This window comes from Rhinolophus ferrumequinum, chromosome 28 (assembly GCF_004115265.2).
Source record: "Rhinolophus ferrumequinum isolate MPI-CBG mRhiFer1 chromosome 28, mRhiFer1_v1.p, whole genome shotgun sequence".
Taxonomy (NCBI): domain Eukaryota; kingdom Metazoa; phylum Chordata; class Mammalia; order Chiroptera; family Rhinolophidae; genus Rhinolophus; species Rhinolophus ferrumequinum.
In genome coordinates, this window is record NC_046311.1 from 6,240,637 (window position 1) to 6,262,288 (window position 21,652).

General features: G+C 42.6%; 1 protein-coding gene across 3 annotated transcripts in view; it reads right to left on the bottom strand.

The window, feature by feature from the left end:
* AGBL1 (AGBL carboxypeptidase 1) overlaps positions 1–21,652 on the bottom strand; it is a 563,788-nt gene that overhangs the window by 251,257 nt on the left and 290,879 nt on the right. For all 3 annotated transcript variants that reach the window (XM_033100349.1, XM_033100350.1, XM_033100347.1), the window contains one exon: positions 12,773–12,902. In XM_033100349.1, coding sequence (XP_032956240.1) covers positions 12,773–12,902 — 130 coding nt within the window. The remainder of the gene's footprint in view (positions 1–12,772; positions 12,903–21,652) is intronic.

A 21,652-nucleotide genomic window follows, 5' to 3' on the forward strand; every position in this document is an offset into this window, starting at 1 on the left:
AGAAAACAGCTATCAAGATGGTAAATTTCAATCCAAACATATCAATAATCTCATTAAATACAAATAGGCAAAGCATACTAATCAAAAGATACAGACTATCAGTTCGGTTAATAAGCTGGATCAAATGCATTCTGTGTGAAAGAAGTTCATTTTAAATATAAAGACATAAATAGGCTAAAAGCAAAAGATGTGAAAAGATATACCAAAGTAAATGCGAGACAAAAGGAAGCTCAGCAGCTACATTATTAGATAAAATAGATGCCAGAACAAGCAACATTGCATGGAATAAAGAGGGATGTGTCGGTACATGTGCCCATGTTGTCTTTGGTGGTTAAACGCTACCATGTCGCCAGCCTCAGCTCATTTTAAGAAAGGAAAGAACTGTATTAAAATTGTACTACAATGCATGACGCTAGCATTCATTTGATGGACGCTATCTTTTGAGCGAACGTCGTACTACACCTTGCTACTGAAATTCAACTTCGAAAAGTAATACATAGATAACATCTCTTTAAATGTGTACATTTTTTGCCCTCCCCCCGAGTATTCCTCACTGCCCTATTGGAGGCAGTGCCTTCTCAACCTTCTCATAGATGGGAGGTGGGTGCCGGGTCTCACAGGGTAAGTCCAGTTCACATTCCTATCTCCATTGGCTTTGGGTTCCCTTCTCCACATTGTGCCATGGAAGTTCTGGCACCTCAATCTCACTCAATATAGGCTGTTGTTGAGCACACATTTTAATCACCAACCAATTGGGCTGTTAGATCTAACTCCAGCTGCTCAAGCTAACAAATGAAATCTGCAATCTCCAGACAGTGCATTCGTATCAATGAAATCAGCCAAATCGAGTGTGATGTTGTGCCCTTATTAGTTTAACACTCTTATAATCCATTCCTACACATGTTGCCCAGATTCCTGATGATGTTGTTGGCAAAGTCTTGCTACTGTTTCGGTGTGTAAGCTATTTCCTCCTGAGTCATAGGGTACACTTGTCTTCTACAATTATGCTTGAATTTGGTGCTTGAATTTGAGGTCAGGAGGCAACAAGGGTTACTTGTGGTACATTAGGGGGGAAAATGAACATCCTCTTTCAAGGAATTTGCCCCCAGTGAGGGTATCACAGGACATAAGCAGAGGAAGACTAGTCTACTCAGATAGTATCTCTACTGATAAGTGAGGCTTGAATGACTTGGGGTTCGTGATTGTCAGTGTCACTGAGCTACAACCATTTGCCCTCATTCCAAGTTCCAGGATCTTGTTCTTTGCAAATCAATTCCTAACACTCTTGTGAAAACCTGAGCAACTGCCACTGCAATTTGGGAATTAACACAATCCATTTTTTATTTCATTCTCAGCCATACCAGCCTCTGCCGTTATAGGAAAACAGACATTATTTCCTAGTTGTCATAGAAGTTCTTTGGTCCTCCAACAATCAAGTGAGTCGCAAGTGAAGAAATCTAATCTCATCCTCTTCTTCTGTAACCACTCAAATGGATGAAAAAGTCTACGTGCTTGCAGTCTTCCAGAATGGTCAGTGGCCGGAATGGTCAGTGGCACCCACCATGTGGACTCCCAAGGCACTTTCTGAGTTGGGACCTCAGCAAAATCAAGCTCAGCTAACTGTCGGATTAATTACGATCTCACTGCATGACACTGATTTCTAGTATCCCGTTTCCCGTTGGCCAGGGCTCACCCCCAGAACGGGATCCAACTAGTGACCAAATCCCATCTTTGTATACAGCAATAAGAAAAAGAGAGATGACCAAATTTTTCAGGAGGCCAAAAAGTTGAGTCGACATTTCACAAAAGAGAATGTGCAAACGGCTATCAAGCAAAGGAAAATGTACTCCGCCGAATTAATACCGAGGAGCTGTAATTTAAACACCACAGGGCAATGCCATTGCATCTAACGACTTCACAGGACTGCTAATACCACGAAAACAGACAATGCCAAGTGTTGGTTAGCATGTAGAGCCAATGGAACACTTGAACCCCGTTTGTGGGATTACAAATTGACAACACTATTTTGGAAAACAATTTGGAAGTGTCTTCTAAAGCGGAATATACACATATTCTAGAACCTTCCCAACAGAAATGCATACGTTGGGCACTAAAAGATATCAAAGCTTGTATATAGAAGTACTTTTTTTATTAGCCTAAAACTGTAAACGGTAGTAGAAGGAATGAATTGTGGTATAATCATTCAACAGAATACTGTCCAAAACGGAGAATGAAAGAACAAACTAGACAGAAAAGAGTACATTTGTATGACTTCCTTTATATGACGTTCAAAGACAAGCAAAACGAATATGGTGACAGAAATTAGGGTAGTGTTTATGTTTGGGGGCATATTTTTGTCTAGTGGCTGGTTGGTATTCTTTATCTTGATTTAGTTGATGATTACATGGTGTGTTCACTTTATAAGACTTTGTCAAGCTATACAGTTGTGATTGATCTGTGCGCTTGAAATTAACATACGATACATACATAGTTGTGTGTTTCAAAGAGACAGAAGTCCTAATGTTAATGAGGTATTTTCTCACATCTGAGATTCTAAAAGTGTAGCCTTTGTGTATTAAGGACACACAGCAGGTAACCAAAGGTGTTTCTCAAATTTACTAATTATACAGAAATGAGGACAACTGATAGAGTAAACAAGTAAGAGTGGAAATCAGAAGTGACCAAAAGAACGGAATTAGCAGAAACAGAAACACCTAACTTGGAATAAATTAGATTTATTCCTACAATTAGATTCAAAGAGTGGGACAAGGTGAAGGATAGAGACATTTAGCTAAGAAGGAGATTGTGAATGAGAGATCTGAAGATTTTAGATGGCAGTTTTCTCAGAATCAATCAGTAGCCATAGATGTCAAAAAATAATCTAATTCATCATACATTGTTTCTGGAGAAGTAAAGCAGCCATGTATTAAGAGAAAAATCAGTCCAATGTACCTCAGCCCGGTCAATTTGTATCTAATATAGTATTTTTCTCTTCTGAGTGTGTCATTTGAGAACAAACTAGGACACCTCCGTAAAAGGGAAGCAGAATGCCAAGAGAAATGAGAATATTTGTAGACAAACAAACAAACAAACAGCTAATGATACTAGAGATACCTATCCTAGAAAAAAAGAAGGCTCAAAGGGGTCTTGATAGCAGTCCCCCAAATTTCTAAATTCTGTGATTTTCAACATGAACAACTGTATTTGCTCTCATTTCAAAGAGCAGAGGAAGGCAAAAGGAAGGGTAACACGGACATCGTTTCCAGCTTCATCTTAAATTCAACGGCTGGTGAATATCTATTACTGGCAAGCAATAACTTGCTGTGGTGATTTCTGTCTTGCAATGTTGTGTCACACTTGAAAAAACTTTCATTTCTGGATCGATTTCAGCAGGAGCCAGATGAATTGCTAGGAATGACACCGTTGGTTGAGAAGTTAAACTAGATGATGACAGCCTCCTTTCTGGTACATGATAAAGTCCTGGAGTTCCTTTGATTGTGTAGGAAGATGCTGACAGCAGGAATGAAACCCAGGACACTCGGGGTGCATGCACGGAGCCATAAATACACATATGAAAAAGGGAAGTAAAAGGGCAGATGGGTGTACGGTCTGCCCCGTCAAAACAGAAGATGAAGACTATCTCTTTGATGGCAAATTGGAATTGATAAGCTATGTTGCTTTGTGGGTAGACTACGTAAGTAGGAAGAATTCAGTGATGTCAGAAATGATTTCTGGAATCAAGGACACTGATTTGACTGGAGGCAGCAGGTAGGTTTGTGAACAGACCAGTATCTATGAGATGAGAGTTTTAGGGACTAAAGGACTCAAAACTGTTCTCTATGTTTCCCTTCCTATCCTCCCCCTCTCTTTTCTTTTAATTGTCAGTAAGAGAGAGCTACCACTAGATGTTGGGAAAATTTCAAATTATACTGTAAATTCCCTGTGAGCAGAATAGTACTTTTAAGTATTTTTTTTCTCTTTAATAAAAAAGAAAATCATTTTTTTAAAAATGTGGGATCCTTAATTCACAATTTCAGGTCAAAATGGTATGAGAAAATACGTCTTCCCAGCTTCTCGATATCACTGAGCTGTGGAGTTATGCAGAGTTGGGAGGAAGGATTTGGTGCAATGACAAGTCAAACCACACAGAAGACAAATACTGGACGAGCGGCAGCTGCACATAAGCGGAATGAGTTGGGTTTTTCGTTTGTTTGTTTGCTTTGTTTGTTTTTGTAAAGGGTGGGATAATTAAGCAAATGCACAGGGAAAAGCAGAAAATACAAAATGTGGTCCCAGGAAGAGAAAAATGAGAGATGCGAAGACCTGGGAGTTTGGGCCTGTGTAGTTCTTCTAGGACCTTTTGGACTTCCTTCCTTCAAATCTCTGTATCTTAGTACTTGGGTTACCTTAAGCAGGATTCGTTATTTCCCACAAATAAATCCCCTCGGCTACTGCTTCTCCGTCCTATCTACGCATGAGAATATCTGGAGGAGATTTTAAAAATATCAATGCCCGCAACCCACCTCCAGAGAGTTTGACTTAACTGGTCTGTAGTAACACTAAGACTATGGGATTTTTAAATGTTTTCTAGATGATTCTAACGTGCAGCCAGGGTTGAGAACCGCTGTTCCTGGAGAGAGTCTAGAACAGGGGTGTCCAAACTGCAGCCCGCGGCCCAACAGCGGCCCGCAACCCATTGTTAATTGGCCCGCAGCAAATTCCAAAAATATATTTAGTTTACTTAAATAAACCAGGGGAGGCAATACGTACTTCACCTCGAGTGAGGGGCCCGGCTGTTTGTGTATTTTACCGCATATGGGCCTTGGTGAAAAACGTTGAAAAAACTTTGGACACCCCTGGTCTAGAGCAATGGATCGCACATATTACTGAGCGTCAGAAAAAACTGGAGTGCTTATTAAAATACAGATTATGAGCCATTCTCTAGAACTCCGGGATTCAAGTAAGACTGGGTCAGACCCAGGAATCTGAAGTTCTAACAATTCCCAGTGTTCCTGGTCCCAGGACCAGGCTTTGGAAGCCTCTAGGAGAGAGGAACCAATAAAATCAGCGTTGGAGGTTTAACCTTCCACCATCATGAATTTCCCATGAACCTTTGTCTCTTACCCCTGAATTTTTCTCTGCTAATTTAACACCCACCATTCATATGAAAAGTGTGCAAACAAATTAAGACCGTGTCTCAGCAACAGATTTCTCAATAAAGCCAGAAGCTATGCCGACGTGGTGACAGGTGCTCCTTTAAGGCTGAACTCAACTGGAAAAAAAAAAAAGAGCTTTATTATTTTTTTGTCTGATCCTTGCAGACTCTGAAAGCTGAGGTAAATGACAAATTATAGACCTATCCACCTGCGGGAATGATGATTGCTGGGCTCTGGGACTTCTAGCGGCCTCTGAAGATTCAAAATAAAGGAAATGGAGACATTGTTCTGCTTGTTACTCAAATGACATTCCTAAAAATAAATGCCTGTTAATTATAAGAAACATGTGTTCCTCTAAATTGTAGGGGCAATTACAAGATAAATTATTAAGCCTGAGAAAGCTTCTTCTTTCCTACTGGAAGACGTAACACTTACACTGCCTTTCAGTAAAATTCTGTTCCAGCTAAGTAGGAAGTGAGCCTGTATCCACAGCTAAACCAGTGGCCCTATCTTGCCTATTCATAAATTGATTCTACAAATATTTACTGGGTGTCTGCTGTGTGGCAGGAGAAATTAAAATTTGAATATAACATAGTATGGCCCTTAATAACAATGACAACAGTAGTTAACTTTGTTGAAGAGTTATGATCCTTCAGATACTGTGCTTAAAACTTAATATAAATTATCTCATAATGAAGTAGGTGCCACAATTATCCCCATTTTGTAGCTGAGAAAATTGAATTTCAGGTCAAATAAGTCACTTGCCCAAGTACGCACTACTATTAAGTGGGTGAGCAAATAGGTGAATCCCAATTTGCTCCAATCCTGAATCTATGTTTTAAAACACTTTCCATTTCTATGCTGCCTCTTCTGGGGGCAGTTTGGCTGGGATGGTCCCACAAGTCAAGAGGAAATTGTTTTGCAGTGAGAATGGAGGTTGAGATAAGAACAAGGTTCTCTGGGAACCAAACAAGGGCACGTTGCCCGAGTCTAGGGGCATCATTCACAGTGGACTCCAAATGAATGGCACCCCTGAAGGTGTGCGATGTGGTGGCCCTGCCATTCCCTGGGGGGTTATCCTGAGATGAGCGCTGCAGAGAGCTCTCCAAGCACATGGGAAAGGAGGAAGGAAGGGCTATGGATCTGAGGGACTGCCACCATTCAGAATAAAACAGTAGACTGGAAGTGGAAGGCGAATGGCGCTTAGGGGCCCCCAGAAGTGGGCAGGGGCAGAGCGTCAATGCACTTGCATGGCACTCAAGGGTGTTTGGACATTTCCTGGAATGTGGTGAAGGAGCCACGAAAGCTTGTGAGCAAGAAGGAGCAGGACTGGATCACTAGAGCAGGAGTGTTACAAAAGAATTGGAGGGACTGAGACCAGCCGTGGGGAGACGACAACGGCCTAGCTTACGGCAGCACATACAAGTACGGAGAGAAAGGATGTTTGGTGAGAGAGCAAGGAAGTGAAATCTGTAAGAGTCGGACACTAAATGGATTTAGAGGCTCAGTGAGGAGGAGGGTGAGTGTAACACCTGGATTTCCGGATTAAGTGAGTAGGTAATATGATTGTGCTTTTCCCCACGGCAAGGAACACAGGAAGAGGGGCGGACTTTAAAGTTTCCGTTGGGTTTTGTTTCCTTTGAGCTGGAGTGCTTAGTTTTGAACTTTTTCACCCTGGGTTATGCTGATGCCCGTGTCTCTCTTTCTTGTCAGCAAAAAATGGTGTGGATTGGATTAGATTTTGAAATCAGGCTCTTAATGCATCTCCTTATACCTTTTCCAGGGAATTCTAGTCGGAGATAAATTGTAAGGTTAATTGGATTCATGCAAACGTGAGTTCCTTCCCTTCTTGCTCAGCAAAGAGGTTGTTTAGTGCACCTCACTAGGCTCCTCACATGCCTTCCTCATCTTTCCTCTCCCCCACCTCCATTCCTTGGTCTCATTCCGGTTCCTCTGTAAGCTAATTGGGCCGCCGTTGTTCAAGAGGTTACCCACCTCCATCTCAAACACCCCCCGCAACTAGGCTCTCCCTGCTCCCCAGGGCTCACCCATGTGCGTGTGTACCGCTCTGCTTTCCAGCGTTAAGCAGCTGGGCTTTGCAGGCCTCACATCTGGGTCTTGTCCCCATGTCCCAGCAGTGAGACCTCTGCATTATTTAAACCACTGCCACAGGAACACGCAGGCGAGGCTGGAGCCGGGAAGCGGCAAATTCTGGGGAATGTGCTAGAAACCCAGAACAGCAACGCTTCCAATTAAACCAACCAGGGCTGACTGAAACCCTGGGGGTTGCAGCCTATGCACCATCTTCTGCAGATGCTGTTCAGCCCGCGGACCTGAGTGGAGTCACCATTCCCAGGAGGGAAACGGTACTGGTGGCATATTCAATTACCCCCCCCCCCAAGGGCCCTGTTGACAAGACCATATTCCCAGTCCTTTTATTGACAGCCGTGCTCTCTCTTTAGTGTTTCATCTGAGTTATCAGCAACAACCAGTCACAGCTAACATCAAGCCGAGGGGCATATGCAGAATCCATTCCTGCAACTATCTGAAAGGGGATTTTATGCTCCATTCCCTCTCCTAAAGTGAGTAGCTTTCACTTAAACGGGGCCATGACGGGCCACAGTTCCAACATGGCCTGAGAAAAGCAGCCTTTACTCACAAATCAATTTGGGCCTCCTCCAATGGCTAATTGGGGCTGAAATTTTTCACATGAAACCCAGCGAAATGCGTCAATAACCGGTTCTGAGATTGCCCATAGTGGGAACTTTTATTACATGTTATAAAATGTTGGAGGAAGCTTTCTGACATCCCATGGGTATGTGTTATAATGTCCTTCTTTCCAAAACATTTCAATTACATTGAAAGGGCCCGTGTAAATTAATGCAAAAACACACAGTCTAATGTGTGGTTTTAGTTTTGTACATGGCACCCTTCTGGTATGAAATAATGATTTTTAATTTCTGCTATGTATTTGAATGCTTGATACAGGCCAGTCACATCGCTAAGATTTTACACATAGTTTAAAAGTTCTGGGAGGATATCCCCCACATTTACACATGAGGTTCAACTTCTAAGTTAAGGAGGTCAAGGTATAGATTTCTAGCTCCTGATACACAGAGACACAAGTGAGGGAAAGAGAGGAATATTTTCCTTTGCTTTTCAACACAAGTGTAGCTAAGAAACCTGAGCAATTCAAAATGTGGAGTATTTGTTGGTAAAAAAAAAACATACAAAATATGGTTTCTGGCAGGATAGAGAAGCACTGTTTAATCTTTACTCTGATAGTATGGGAACAATTTTAAATAAAAGAATATGGAATCAAATTTACATTTTTCCCCCCAGGATCTCTGTGGGTAGTTTGTCCTCCTCCCCCAACTATAGCAGAATTTTTTTCTACTACACACATTTTTTCTCAAATACAAAAAGAGGAGAATTCTAGGTTTCGTACCCTAGCATGGGTCAACGAAAATAAGCAAAAATAACACTTGTTCTCCTGCCACTGCTGAGGAATAAAATGGAGATAAAACAAATAATGTATATAAAGTATCTTGGTGACAAAGTGGTAGGAAGGGACACGCCATGCTTTTTGCCCTCTCCACTTGTGCCTTTTTAAAAAGAAGCTGATTCACGAAAAACATATGCCAGAGGGGTAGAATAAGACCAGAAAAAATCATTTCTGTAGCTAAAAATTCTGCTCCGTTGGGTCCCAGAAAAAAATAAAACGAAAATATACCCACGCTGTCCCCTGACAGAAGGCCTGGTTTGGGTGAGTGGTAAATGGAAATCAATGAGCTCTTCAAAGGGCACGGAAATTTCCTTTTGCAACATACACTCACACAGTGAGAGCCCAGAGGTTGGAGATTGATCTCTCTCCTAATGCTGGAGCTCAGACTCTCTGCAGTGTCCCAGGGGCCAGGCCAGCTGTAACACGCGGCACAGGAGAGGTGGCTGGCCTGGCTTCCAGGGAGCCTGCAGGAGCCCGAGTGCTTTTTTCCACTGCCTGCAGGTGCGCCTGACTGGCCCCTGGGCAGTAAACCTCCCCGCCTTTGGGGGGCGCTACACTAACAGGGACTATTCAATGCCTCCTACTAGCTGACTATGGAGCCGGTCTGCTTCTTTGAGCTTCTCTGCTTGGATGCCTTTTCTCTGACTGGATCCCTCTGACTTCCAAACTGATCTTATTCAACAACCTTTCTATTCTGCCTTGGCAAAGATGTCTTCCTTCGCTTCAATTACATGCAGTGCCCTTTGTCTCTTAGTTGCATTTCAAAGCTCTGTGACCTTGTTTTCATTTATTTATCATCAATTTTCTCTATTTAGGTACGTGTATACCTTTGGTGAGGTACACAGGTCTTGAATGTATAGATCAATGAGTTCTGGTATTAACTGACTCTTTAATCAAGATATAGAACACTTCCACTAACCTACAAAGGAGGGATCCTGGCCCTTATTATTTAATTCCCTTGTAGAGGCAACCACTGTTCTGATTTCTATCCTCTCAGATTTACGGACCTTGAATTTTACTAAATAGAAATGTACAGCATGTACTCAGAAGTGTCTAGTGTATTTCAGTCAACATGTTTCTGAAATTCTTCCACATAGTGGAGTCTATCAGTAGTTTATTGTTGTTGGTATCATTTTATTTTTTATGATTGAACAGTAGTCTAATACATAAATACATCAATATTTACTATGTTTCTGGGCTTTCGGCTCCAACGTCTAGAGCTGGTTTCCAGACCTTCTAACAAACAAGACAGACAGAAAATTGGAGTTCAAGAAAACGGGAAAGGGACCATAAGGTCCATGCAATTATCAGATGAGTCTCTGCCACCAGTAAACAAAGAAACTTTTTCTTTTGTCCTATGGAGTTACCCCCAGCATCGAAAACCAGCCAGAACTTGAGTTTCACGAGGCAGAAGGCCTAAGAGGTCATTAGGCTTGTACACCCTCTGAGGAAAGAATAATTCTCAGCCTTACGATAATAAAAAAACAAGCAAAACTCTATTCATCCCCCAAGTCCCGCTCAAATGGCACCTCCAGTCTCTCACTTTTCCATAACCCTTGAAAAGGACTCAAGCCTTCACTTTCATTCCTACAACAACTCACATGAGCCTTTGTTACAGTTTTTACCATGCGTACTCATTGATTTCTTTGCAGACATGACTCCACTTTCTACCAAAGTAAACTATGGACTCCTCAAAGAAAAGGACAAGCTTTTTTCGGCTTTGTATCCCTGGCAACTAGCACAGTGATTCTACATACACACATGGTGTAAATGAATCAACAAATGAATGACCACCCAGATGGTGAGTGGGTAGATGGATGGATAGATGGGTACATGGGTGGGTGGGTGGGTGGGAAGATGGATGGATGGATGGATGGTTAGGTGGGTGGGTGGATGGATGGATGGATGGATGAGTAGATGGATGGATGAAAGAATACCTGAATATTGCCATATTGCTTACAAACTGAATAAGCTGTCTGTTCTTTGGCAGCCCCCATCAGTATCAGGGCACTGCTTTCTCTCACTGTCTCACATTCGTAAGTCCTAGGAGTTCATATTATTCTACAACAATAGGCAAAGGCCTGAGCACTACCTAGAACGAGTGGAACCTCCTAGCTACCAGAAGTGTAGGCTTCAGGAAATATTTTCATAAGAGTCACAATTAATCTGCAACCATGTAGCCCAAGAGTCAACGTGGACACAGTGGAAATCTTGCCGGTACAGGACAGACCTGAGTATGGAATAAGTGTCAGTGGCTCTGCAGTGAACAGGAAGCTGGTTAAATGCAGCCTCACAGGTAAGGAAAGGTGACGTGGAGCCCATTAGGGAGCTTTGTGACGCTGTGAATAGCATTTTGTACTCAGCTGTTTCTCACCCACCTCTCAGATGGTCCCAGCAGGAAACAAGCCTGTGGCTGTCATGTTTACAGTTAATTAATGTTTATTTATATTTTTAAACAAGGCTTTCACCTGTCAGACTTTAAAATAAATGTACTGCTCTTCAATTAGAGGTTGTCAGAGCAGAGAAGAATCCTGTTTGTTATGAGTTGAACGTGTTTGTGTTTAAGTGTCTGTCTGGTAGGGGCCTCTTTCCCGGTAAATTTCTCTCCTCCCAGAGGCTACAGCTACCCAGAGAACACACTTTTCTAGGCCTTGGCCATGACTTTGGTGCTCTGTGATGCAGGCCACGGATTTGCTTCTAGAGGGCAGACAGCATAAATTAATGTCTCCTTGCATGGGAGAGTGAGGGCTGGCATAAAAATATTGCACAATTTGACCAGTGTGGGACAAAGATTCTTAAAGATACAAGGTCTGACCATTAAGTTCACGAACTTGTTGCAGCGATGTTGCTAACCTTTTCTGATATCAGAGGGATTATTCATGATGAATTTGTACCAACTGGACAAACAGTTAACCAAGTGTCCTATTTGGAAGAGCTGAAAAGGCTGCATAAAAAAGTTAGACGACCTCAACTTTTCGCTAACAATTCATGGCTCTTGCATCACGACAATGCACCAGCTCACAGGGCACTGTCTGAGAGGGAGTTTTTAGCCAGTAAACAAATCACTGTATTGGAACACCCTGAATTTGGACATACGACCCTCCACAGTTTTGCACACTGATATGTTCACAGTTTGCAGTCAATAAATGATTGTTTTCATACCGTTATTTGGCTCCCTTTGCCTCCTTTCTTATCTGGAGCCTAAGCCCCTGCTTTCCCATACATAGTCTGTTTTTCATCAATTGCACAGCTGCAGTAGGCTTGGGAGAAAAGGCTATTTGTGAAATACGCCTGGAATGGTGCCAGCGTCATCTTTGGAAGTTACTAAGTACTAGTTAACCATGCGTATGAACCGCTAGAGGATATTTTCCAAACACTCTTTAATAGGTATATACTTTCTCTTCCTTGACCATAATTGAAAAACCTGCAGTACGAATACTCCGGAAGTGGGAAGGCAGGTCATTCCTTGCAAAGTTTTCCCAGATAAACACTGACCCAGTGGGTCGCCCATATTGCGGGTGAAACTGTGCCTCCCACAGTACTGCTGAAGCTCTACTTCCCAGAACTTGGGAATGGGACCTTCTTTGGCAATAGGGTCTTTGCAGATGTCATCAAGTCCAGATGAGTCCACACTGAATCAGGGTGGGCCCTGATCCAATGACGGCTGTCCTTATAAAAAGAGGGACCTTTGTACACAGACACACAGAGCAGGAAGACGGCCATGTGAAGACAAAGGCAGACACTGAAGTTCTCCTGCCACAAGTCAAGGGACACGAAGAATTCCTGGCGGCCTAGGAAGAAGCGATAAAAGGTTCTTTCCTAGAGCCGCCTTCAGAGGGATCAGGGCCGGTGGACACCTTCATGTCAGACTTCGGGCCTCCAGAAATGTGAGCGGACACGTTTCTGTTGTTTTCACAAGCCACCCTGTTGGTGGCAGTTTGTGACAGCAGCACAAGGAAAGGAATACACCCCCCCCCCCCCATTAGAGACTGTCACACCTACGTCCTTGGCTTGTGTCTGGTTTCCTAGCCCTCAAGGAAAGTCATCAGCCTCCTGGAAGGTGGCGGGAAGAAGGCAGGAATGAGGAGGCAGAAAAAAGGGAGCGACTCACCACTGGGCTGTGGCCGGTGCTGCTGAGGTAGGAGAGGAGGCCCTTGGCGTGGTAGATGGTTGGCTGCAGGGGAGCGCCGGGGGACAGCCACTGCCTGTTCAAGTCTTCCCCTCTCAGGGAGCACCTGTGGCTGTGGGGAAAGCAATGAGAAATAAGTACACATTTGGAAGGAACTCGCCAGAGAAAAGAAAGCTCAACCAGGCAAACAATTAAACCAAGAAATCCAACTTCCCTCTGACGTCTGCCCAGTTGGCATCAAATTCCCCAAGTGTCGTGATTATTCAGACCTCTCCCCGCCCCCCCAGAAGCCATATTTAATTTGCTGGTGGGTAACCAGAGTTTTACGATGAAATTCCAGAAATGTAGTTCACCACTACGTACATCCATGGAGAAAACATTTGGTAAAATTCTCCAGACTCGGGGACCTTCAGTTCCACAAACATTTAAGTGGAGCTCAATCTATGATGCTGGATGGGTTATATGTGATATTTCCAGTTGGCTCTCTAACTCTGCCAGGTGGATATTATTGCACCCCCCCATGAAGAGACTAAAGTAGAGAAAAATGATTGAATAAATGACCCAACATCATAGCAGTAAGAGCTGGGTTTTATATCCAGGTCCGTTTGCCTCTGAAAAAGCCTAAGGCTCTTTCCGGTATCACGTTGCTTCCTCCCTATCGATAGAGATGACACAGAAAGCTTGACATTTACCCAGAGAGCCAGAGTATCTTTTGCAAAGACATCATCATGGAATATTAGTGCTAGAAATGAGCTCAAAACTCAGACATCCCCTCATTTGGGAAATGGAGATGTTCACAGTTGAAAGTATCGAGTTATTGTACAAAAGCGACACAGCTGGGTAGTGATGGCACTGCCGGCAATTCGGAGGGAAGGAAACTGAGGCGCTGAGCTGCAGAGCGAGGCCGTCGTAGAAGCCCGTGATCACCAGAGATCGCTAAGTGCAGCCCCTGCTCAGGGGGCGCTCCCAGCATTCCTGCTAAGACGGCGTTTACCCCCTGGGGCTTGGAGGAAGGAGGTCCACGCAAGGAGGAGCAGTAGAGCAATTCCGTCACCGAGCCCTACCAACCCCTGACCCCAAACCCTCATGTCCTTCTCTGCGACAGCTCCATCCAACGGCCCACAGCTCCCTCTGAACAACGGTATCTGCTGTCCTGTTGCCAGCGCTCCCCACACCTCCAGCCCTTCCCACCTATTCAACTTTCAGGGGGTCAGCCCTGCAGGGAAATTTTCCCTGACCCCCCTCCCATGACATTCTGTTTCTATTTGCTGCAATAGTATCCAGAGTTGCCCTTAATTAGAGTTCTTACAAAGCCATGTTGAATGAATGGGGTTTTGTTTTTGCCGGTCTGTCTATCTTTCTATCCATCCATCCATTTATCCATTTCTTTATTTTTCCATCTCTTGCCTTCCATGCTTAAGGGTGAGCTCCCTGGGGGGCAGGAACAGTTTCTTTGTTATCATCAAAAGCCTCATAGAGTGACTGTGTCAGTAAATAATCTGGAATGAATAAATGCACTCGCTTTTAAATGTAGAATTAGATACCTTTTCCTTTTTTTTTTTTATATGATCTTCAGTAAATTTGGAGGTGGAAGAAGAAAGGTTCAGCCTCCTCCTTTCACAACGTTTTCATCTTCGTGTTTCTAAAATTATCTTTAAATATTAGTTTCCTGCTGCTTGTCGGCCCCCTCTTACTCTAGAAACCGAAAATCTTTCGATTAATCATTGATCACGATTTCACCATTAAAATATTTTGACTTGAGAAATGGCAGGGATTTTTGCATCTTCCTCTCTGACTTGTGTGTTCTTTTCTTGCTTCCCCCCCTTCCTCTTTTCAACAGCAGTGACATCTAGAAATAGGGTTTATCTGTCCTGCCCAGTGACCAAGGATGCAGGTGAAAAATGAAGCAGATCTTTAATGCAAAGAGCAACACAGACAAGTAGACATTCCAGATTTGTTCCCAAGCATATATGTGCTGTGCTGAAATCAATTTCTTTGCTCAAATGAAGGTTCTTGCAGACACAACATCCCAGAGACTCAGGACTCTTTTAAACTGCTTAGTTTCTTGCCTTGACCTGGATTCTCACCAGCGCTGGGAATTTGCATTTTTCTTTGCAACATTGAATGTGATCAAATCAGTCGAAGTCCCTTAAAAGCATTTGTTTGTGTAAATGAAAATGCAGGCATTCTATGCGTCCAGTAGCCAGTAATTTTGTGTCAACTCTACCTCTTCTTTCCATATGCTCCCTAGAGACCAAGTTCCGGGGCAACGTCTACATGGAAAACGCTCAGAGGTTACCACATCGCAGAAACACCATTCTAGATTATAACTCCCAAAGAGAGAAGAAAATCAAGTTTTGTGCTGCCATCGTACTGTGTGTTTTGGTTAAGAAGACCTACTCCCACGTCTCAGTTCTGTCGTCAGGGATGGGGTGGGGGAACTCTCTGAGAGTCGACATTCCCGTCTGTGAAAAAATATAAGTAGGCTGAGCCTACCTACCAGGATCATTCTGAAGATCAAATGAAATGATATCTACTTTAGATCTCTCCATGGAGAAATAGCTACATAGCTCTTATCTCCACCCGTGTCTATGGCCACGTCCGGTCCTTACCGTATTCCCACGCACATCCCTTTTATACCTGTATCTACATTCTCATCCACACCTGTGATGCTCAGGGATACGTAGCTCCAGCTGGACCATGTTTATTGGTCCCTTACCTCATCCTAATTTGTTTTCCTTATGAAGAATAATCAGGGAGTGACATACAAGGTGAGAGGTCGGGAGCAGAATCCTGGCTAGGAACCCCCGACCAGAAAGGGGAAACTGACCAGCAGTCAGGTTTAAGTACCACTTGACTTGAGTACAGTTAAGGGTGGAAGCCGTGGGACCAAAGAGAAAAGAAATCATGTAAAACATGCAAAGGAATAAACAATTCAAATTGCCGATTGGACTTTGGGCTGTTGAACAGTGCAAAGGGGACAACAGAATCTAAGACTATCTAAGGACAAGAATTTGGAGAGAACGGGGCCACTGTGAGACTCAGGGAAGCTGCTGGTTTGGGTAACTTCTGTTTGTTTTGCAATGGGGTGGATGCAATGACCCTTCCTTCGATATCAAAGGATTTGTGGGGATTTGGGAAGCCCGTATGTTTCCACTTGTATTCGGGGCTCTACACATGGGCGTGAATGTGAGAGTATCTGTGTATGTGCCATGTCTCCAGCGGTTCCTCCGTCTATGCAACAGCAGACTGTTACAATATGTACTACACCCAACTTGAGTGCTTTTCCTTTTAAGGCATTTGCTTCCCATCTCCAAATCCATTTGGCATTTTGTGCTAATAATACCAGTGATGCATGCAGGCGAAGGACCTGCTATTGCTCTTCCCAGGGATTTGTTTAAAGCATTTGAAGATGAAATGCACCCCATCTTATTATCTACTGTAGCCTCTCTGAAATGACAGCTGCTCCATCTCTGTGGAGAATTAGCAGATGGACAGCTATGACTGGCTGGCAATAAATTCAGTGCCTCTGATTTCTGCAAAAGGGTCATCCTTCAAATAGTGAAGTCCTACACTGCTTGCAAAAAGAATAAAATGGTGAGTATTACTATTTTTTTAATCCCATTGAAAATTGCAAACCTACAGGGGAAAAAACCCTCCTTCCTTTTGGTTTTCACAGGTGAAGTCATTTGATGGAAATAGTCATCATTTAAAAAAAAAAAAGAAAGAAAGAAAGTCGTAGTTTAACTACAGTCTACTTGAAGTCAAAGCTTATCTGCACAAAGGGGGCTAGATCTAGAGGACCAACGATCTGTCCAGCAGTGTTGTACTTTCAGCCTTGAAATTCCTACATTCCCAGAAAGTCCTTACTCCTTTACAAACTGGGACAGTTAGTGACCCTAATCCTAGATCCCAAACTTTAAGAGGTGTTGGCAAAGTGGATTCCTGACCAGATTTGGGTCTGATGGTTGTACACCGACTTTGAATGTTTCAGATGGTATGTGCCCCCCTGTCCCCCACCTCAGCCACCATTTTTACCCCTGATTGCTTCACTACGTTCTTATCTGCCTGCTGTTTTTAGACATTTGCAGACCAGGGCTAAACAGTCTCTAACCATTACACCTGCAATTGTTCATAGAACACATTCCTTTCCTTTTTTAAAAAGAAAAAAAAGAAAAAGAGGCTTCTGGTCTCCGGAAAGTACTGTCATCTTATGACCAAACAAAAGCATCTCAGCTGAAATGATCAGAGTTGCTTCCTAAAAGAGAACCCATAACGCTGTAGTCAGACAATAAAATGATTCAAACATCTCCCATCCATCTGTGACCGAGACATGGACAGACCAAGGGCCTCCAACTGAATGAATGCTGCCAGACTTCACAGTATTAGTGCCACCAGCACAGCCAGCTCTGACGTCTACAGAGAGGCAGGATGTTTGAGGTTTAGCAAGTGGCTTCAGCATTCACTGCACATCCTGGTAACACAAAGCAGCATGGTGCAGGAGGAGACTATACAGGTAATGAGGCATGGAAGCTTCAGGAACACGGCCTGATATTGCACCCAGAACTTTCTGAATAAACATTGCTTGAATGGAAAAAGGGAGGAGAGAAGGAGAAACAAAAAGCAACTTCATCTTGAGGCCACAGCTGCAAAGTACAAAACAATTAGGGTCACCGGGGACATATTATTAGGTTCAGGAGATTTTCTATCAAGTAAAATGTTCAGAGAGTCAATAATCTAGAAAGCATGGGAAGAGAAGAGCCCAAACTCAGATGTCCTACAACACCTCCAAGAAACAAGCAGTATGTCAAAGAGGCCTGATCCCCCAGAGCCCAGGTATAGAAAAGCTGAAGTCTTCCAAAGATGGACCAGAAGAACTGACCTGGGTTCAAAGGTCAACTTTGGTAAATAAATTGCCCAGACTTGACACTTGAATCTAGGTCAATTCAAACCTAAACGAGTCATCCTTGCGGCCCTTTCTCCTCAAAGTATGCTCACCAGCCTGTGGCATCACGTGAGAGCTTGTAGGAAACACAGAAATTTGGGAGCCAATCCAGAATCCGCATTTTAACAACATCCCAGGCAATTTGTACGCACATCTGGTGTGAGAAGCAGTGCTTTATGTTATACCCTCAGGAAAGAAAAACACAGAGAAATCACGTATTTTATAAAGAGCTTCATTGCCATCGTACTTCCAGGAACCTAGAACATATGTTATCTAGAATCTCTAGCCTCCCTTCCAGAAGAAGCACCAGCTCCAAAAGTTTGGAGACACTTCCCCTCCCTATCTCCCCACCCCATTTTCCCCACTACTGTGTGTAGTCACTCGCATGTTTTATTGGAAAACGAATACAGAGTTAAGGTGAAAATGTGTTTTCTCTAAGTTACTTGGACAAATCTGATTTCATAGCATCATTCAAACATCCAATGGAACGATTCAAAAGATGACAAAATAAGTATAAGTTCAGCTGAAATCAGACCACGCCAGATTCAGGGGTGGGGCCAGTTTGACAAAGATAGAGCGAATCCTTCAATATCACTTCTATAAATCAAGACTATGTAACCAGTGAAATTCACATTTCTACGCAGCACTCAATCCCATTTACAACTGATTCAATAAAAACAGAGACTGCTCCCATTGAAATGGTGAGTCCTTTACAGTTGAGGTTTCTAAAGCTATGTCTTGAGAACAAAAACTGTCTGTGAACAATTTGCCAAAGACATGCAAAGTCAACAGTGAAACCTTAGGCTTGCCATCAGTTCTTATACCAGCCAGGCAGTAATCACCTGAAGTCACGTATTGCAACTGGCTGCCGTCATTTTGGACCAATAATACTATCTACCAAATATGAGCAAAGATAATTTATTTCATTTCTGAAATTTTAAATCCATTAATAACATTTGCAAAATTTTCTCCACATGGGAATTATAAAAGAACATATTTTAAAAATCAAGAACTAATGATTATCTCTATAACGTTAAACAAAGCAAAAAATCATTTGAAAAAATTTAACACTCATTCTCCTCTCACGAAAGCCAGAAATCATAAAAGTGTTAAAGGAAGAGTCTCACTTAATGAAGAAACACTAGAGGAATTTTCAGTAAGATCGGCATAAGATCCTCAAGAACACGGTCTTCATGACATAAAACTTGAAGTACTATCCATTGAACTTAGACTAGAAACATCAATTAGAACCACAAAAATCGGTAAAGATGTAAAACCCATCTCTCTTCCAGATGATATAACAGTGTACCTAAGAAACGATGATTAGCTCAAACAATAAATCATTTAGTGAGGCAATCAGATATAATAGTAACAAACAGAAGGAAATGCTCATACTCATCTAAAGGAATGGATGAATAATTTCATGCATCTACAAAAGGGACTATTGTGCAGCTGGGCGCATGTTACAACATACCCCAGTCCCAACCACCATATCTGCATATCAATCCAGAGTCCTCAAGGGGTGAACGCTGGGGAAGAAACCTACAGAAATGGGTGATCTCCACCTCCCACACCTACAGGAGCCCGTGTGTCTCAGCTTCTGTCTGATACACACATTGTACTTGGAGTCTGACCTGGTTTGAAGCAAGGATTTCATTGCTTGATATTTTAATGATTGATGGCTTGTGGGTCTAATGGCATGACTTGAGCACCCCTAGCCTTGGAAGTCTTTTGACATCTTCGTTTGCAGTTTTCTCCTATGTAAAATTAATTCTCCCCTTCACACCTGACAAGTTGGTGGAGGGTATAAAATTATATTCGGAACACAACAACAGTGTTGCATGAAAACATATATTATTGATGACTTCACCCCACAGTTTCTGTTAGAACAACTACCAGGTGTCAGATACTATTCTTATCCCGAGTTTCGTAGCAGTGAACAAGCCCTACTAGGAATTTACATTCTGGGGATTGTTGTCAAGTGGCAGCTCAGGGCAGACATCATTCCATCTTGTTCTGTTACGTTGTCAGCACCAACTCAGCCCAGTGACCAGTATGTAGCAGGCAACTCATGCATCAGTATCTAAAGGATAAATGAAACCCAGCTCCCCATTCTACTGCTGTCAGAATATGTCTTCCCTGGGCAGCCAATAGCTAAATTAAAACTACAACCTTTTTTTTTTTTTTTTTTTTAACCGTCAGTTCAACAGATTTAATTATGGGATATTGATTTTTCCTGATCATCTCTGTCTTGCCAGGGACCTCTGTACTGCTGCAGCCTGCCTTGGATTAAAAGTCACTGTATTTTCCTTGTTAGAGAGAAACTTTTGATGGAAAAAAATTCCATGCAAATCTCAAAATCATTAACATGGTAAAGAATAAAAATTTTTTTTTTAAATAAAGTTGCAGTCGGAGTTCCATTCTCTTATCCCTAAAGCCAGAGTTGGTAAGAAAGTTCACAGCTGAGATCTCGCAAAGAAGCTCAGAAATGAGGGTCGTTTGATGGTCCATAAGACTAAATAACACCAATGTGTCTCTTCTGGAATGGAAAGAATTCATAGCTATTGACTTGTTCCCTTTTTCTATGCCTCAGAGGCTTCTTTCATATTAGGGTAATTTTTCCTTATGGACCAGAAAGCAGACCAGACATTTACATCTCCCCAATGAGTTTATCAAGCCAAAAGGTGTCTCCAGAGAGTTAGAACTCTTTCCTTCCCTACTAAATAGTAGAGGTAGCAAAGAGGGTGAATGCCAATGTGTTTAACTCTGCTGTATAATACAATCCAGATGAGCCTCCTGGGGCGAAGAACACAGATGTAGAAAAATGATTTCTGCTGATTGGGGCTTTCAGTAGCTACGGAATGTTCACGCTATCCCCCGAAAGTAATAGTGACTGCCAATACCAGCCTAATCAAAGGAACGGAGGGAATCATTGGGGACTCTGGAATTCCTTTTGCTTAAAGTCCTAGCAAAAGAAAAGGGGAAAGCAGGAAGAACAACACTTCCATCGCTGAGGAGAAAATCAGAAAGCAAACCGAATTTTCATCTTGGCTTTGGCACTTGCTACCATGTAATCTTAGGCAAGTTATTTCATATTACTTGGCTCAGAGTTACCATTCGTTAAAACAAAACAAAACAAACAAAAAAAAAAAAAACAAGATTAGAACACACGATTGTTATCCAAGGTGACTTTATCCTTTAAAAAATCCATAATTCCACATAAAAACTTCCAGAGGAAAAGAGAAAGAAATCCACAAGGGGAGTCGAAGATAGGGAGGTGGGCTACATGCATTTATTCTTTGAAACACAGATTTGTAAGGAGAAACATTATCCAAGATTTATCACCTCATTCCTGAATTACCGTGATTGCCTCCTCACTGGTTTGCTCATCTCTTGTCTCTCATAATGCTTCTCTCCCAATTTGATATAATTCCAAAATGACGTTAAAATGCCTTCAATGTTTTTTCATTACCTAAAGGAGGACGTGTAAACTACTTTGGCTGCCATTCAAGATGGTCTGCTAACTGGTCTCAGCTCACCAACCCCTTTGTTGTCATTCAACACAAACCCGGAGCTGCAAGCAAGCCAGACTTCCTTGCTGTTCCCCCACATAGCGAATTCTCTCAAGTGTGGATGGAACCATGTCTAAAATTTGATCGTTTTTTTTCTCTTGCCTTCCTAGCCTACCCATTTTTCAGAAAACTTCTCGAGCCCTACCCCTTTCATGAGACTTGATTTGCATACTCCCGTTGGGAGCATCTTCTCCAACCTCTGAACTCCCTTAGGAAAACAAAACGGTGGGAAGTTCATGTGTACCGTCACCAAAGTCACACTGTGTGTGTGTACAAGTCTGGTTCAACCACTTGCTGTGTAAATTTGGCCTAATTACTTAACTTCACCAAGTTTAAGACTTCTCG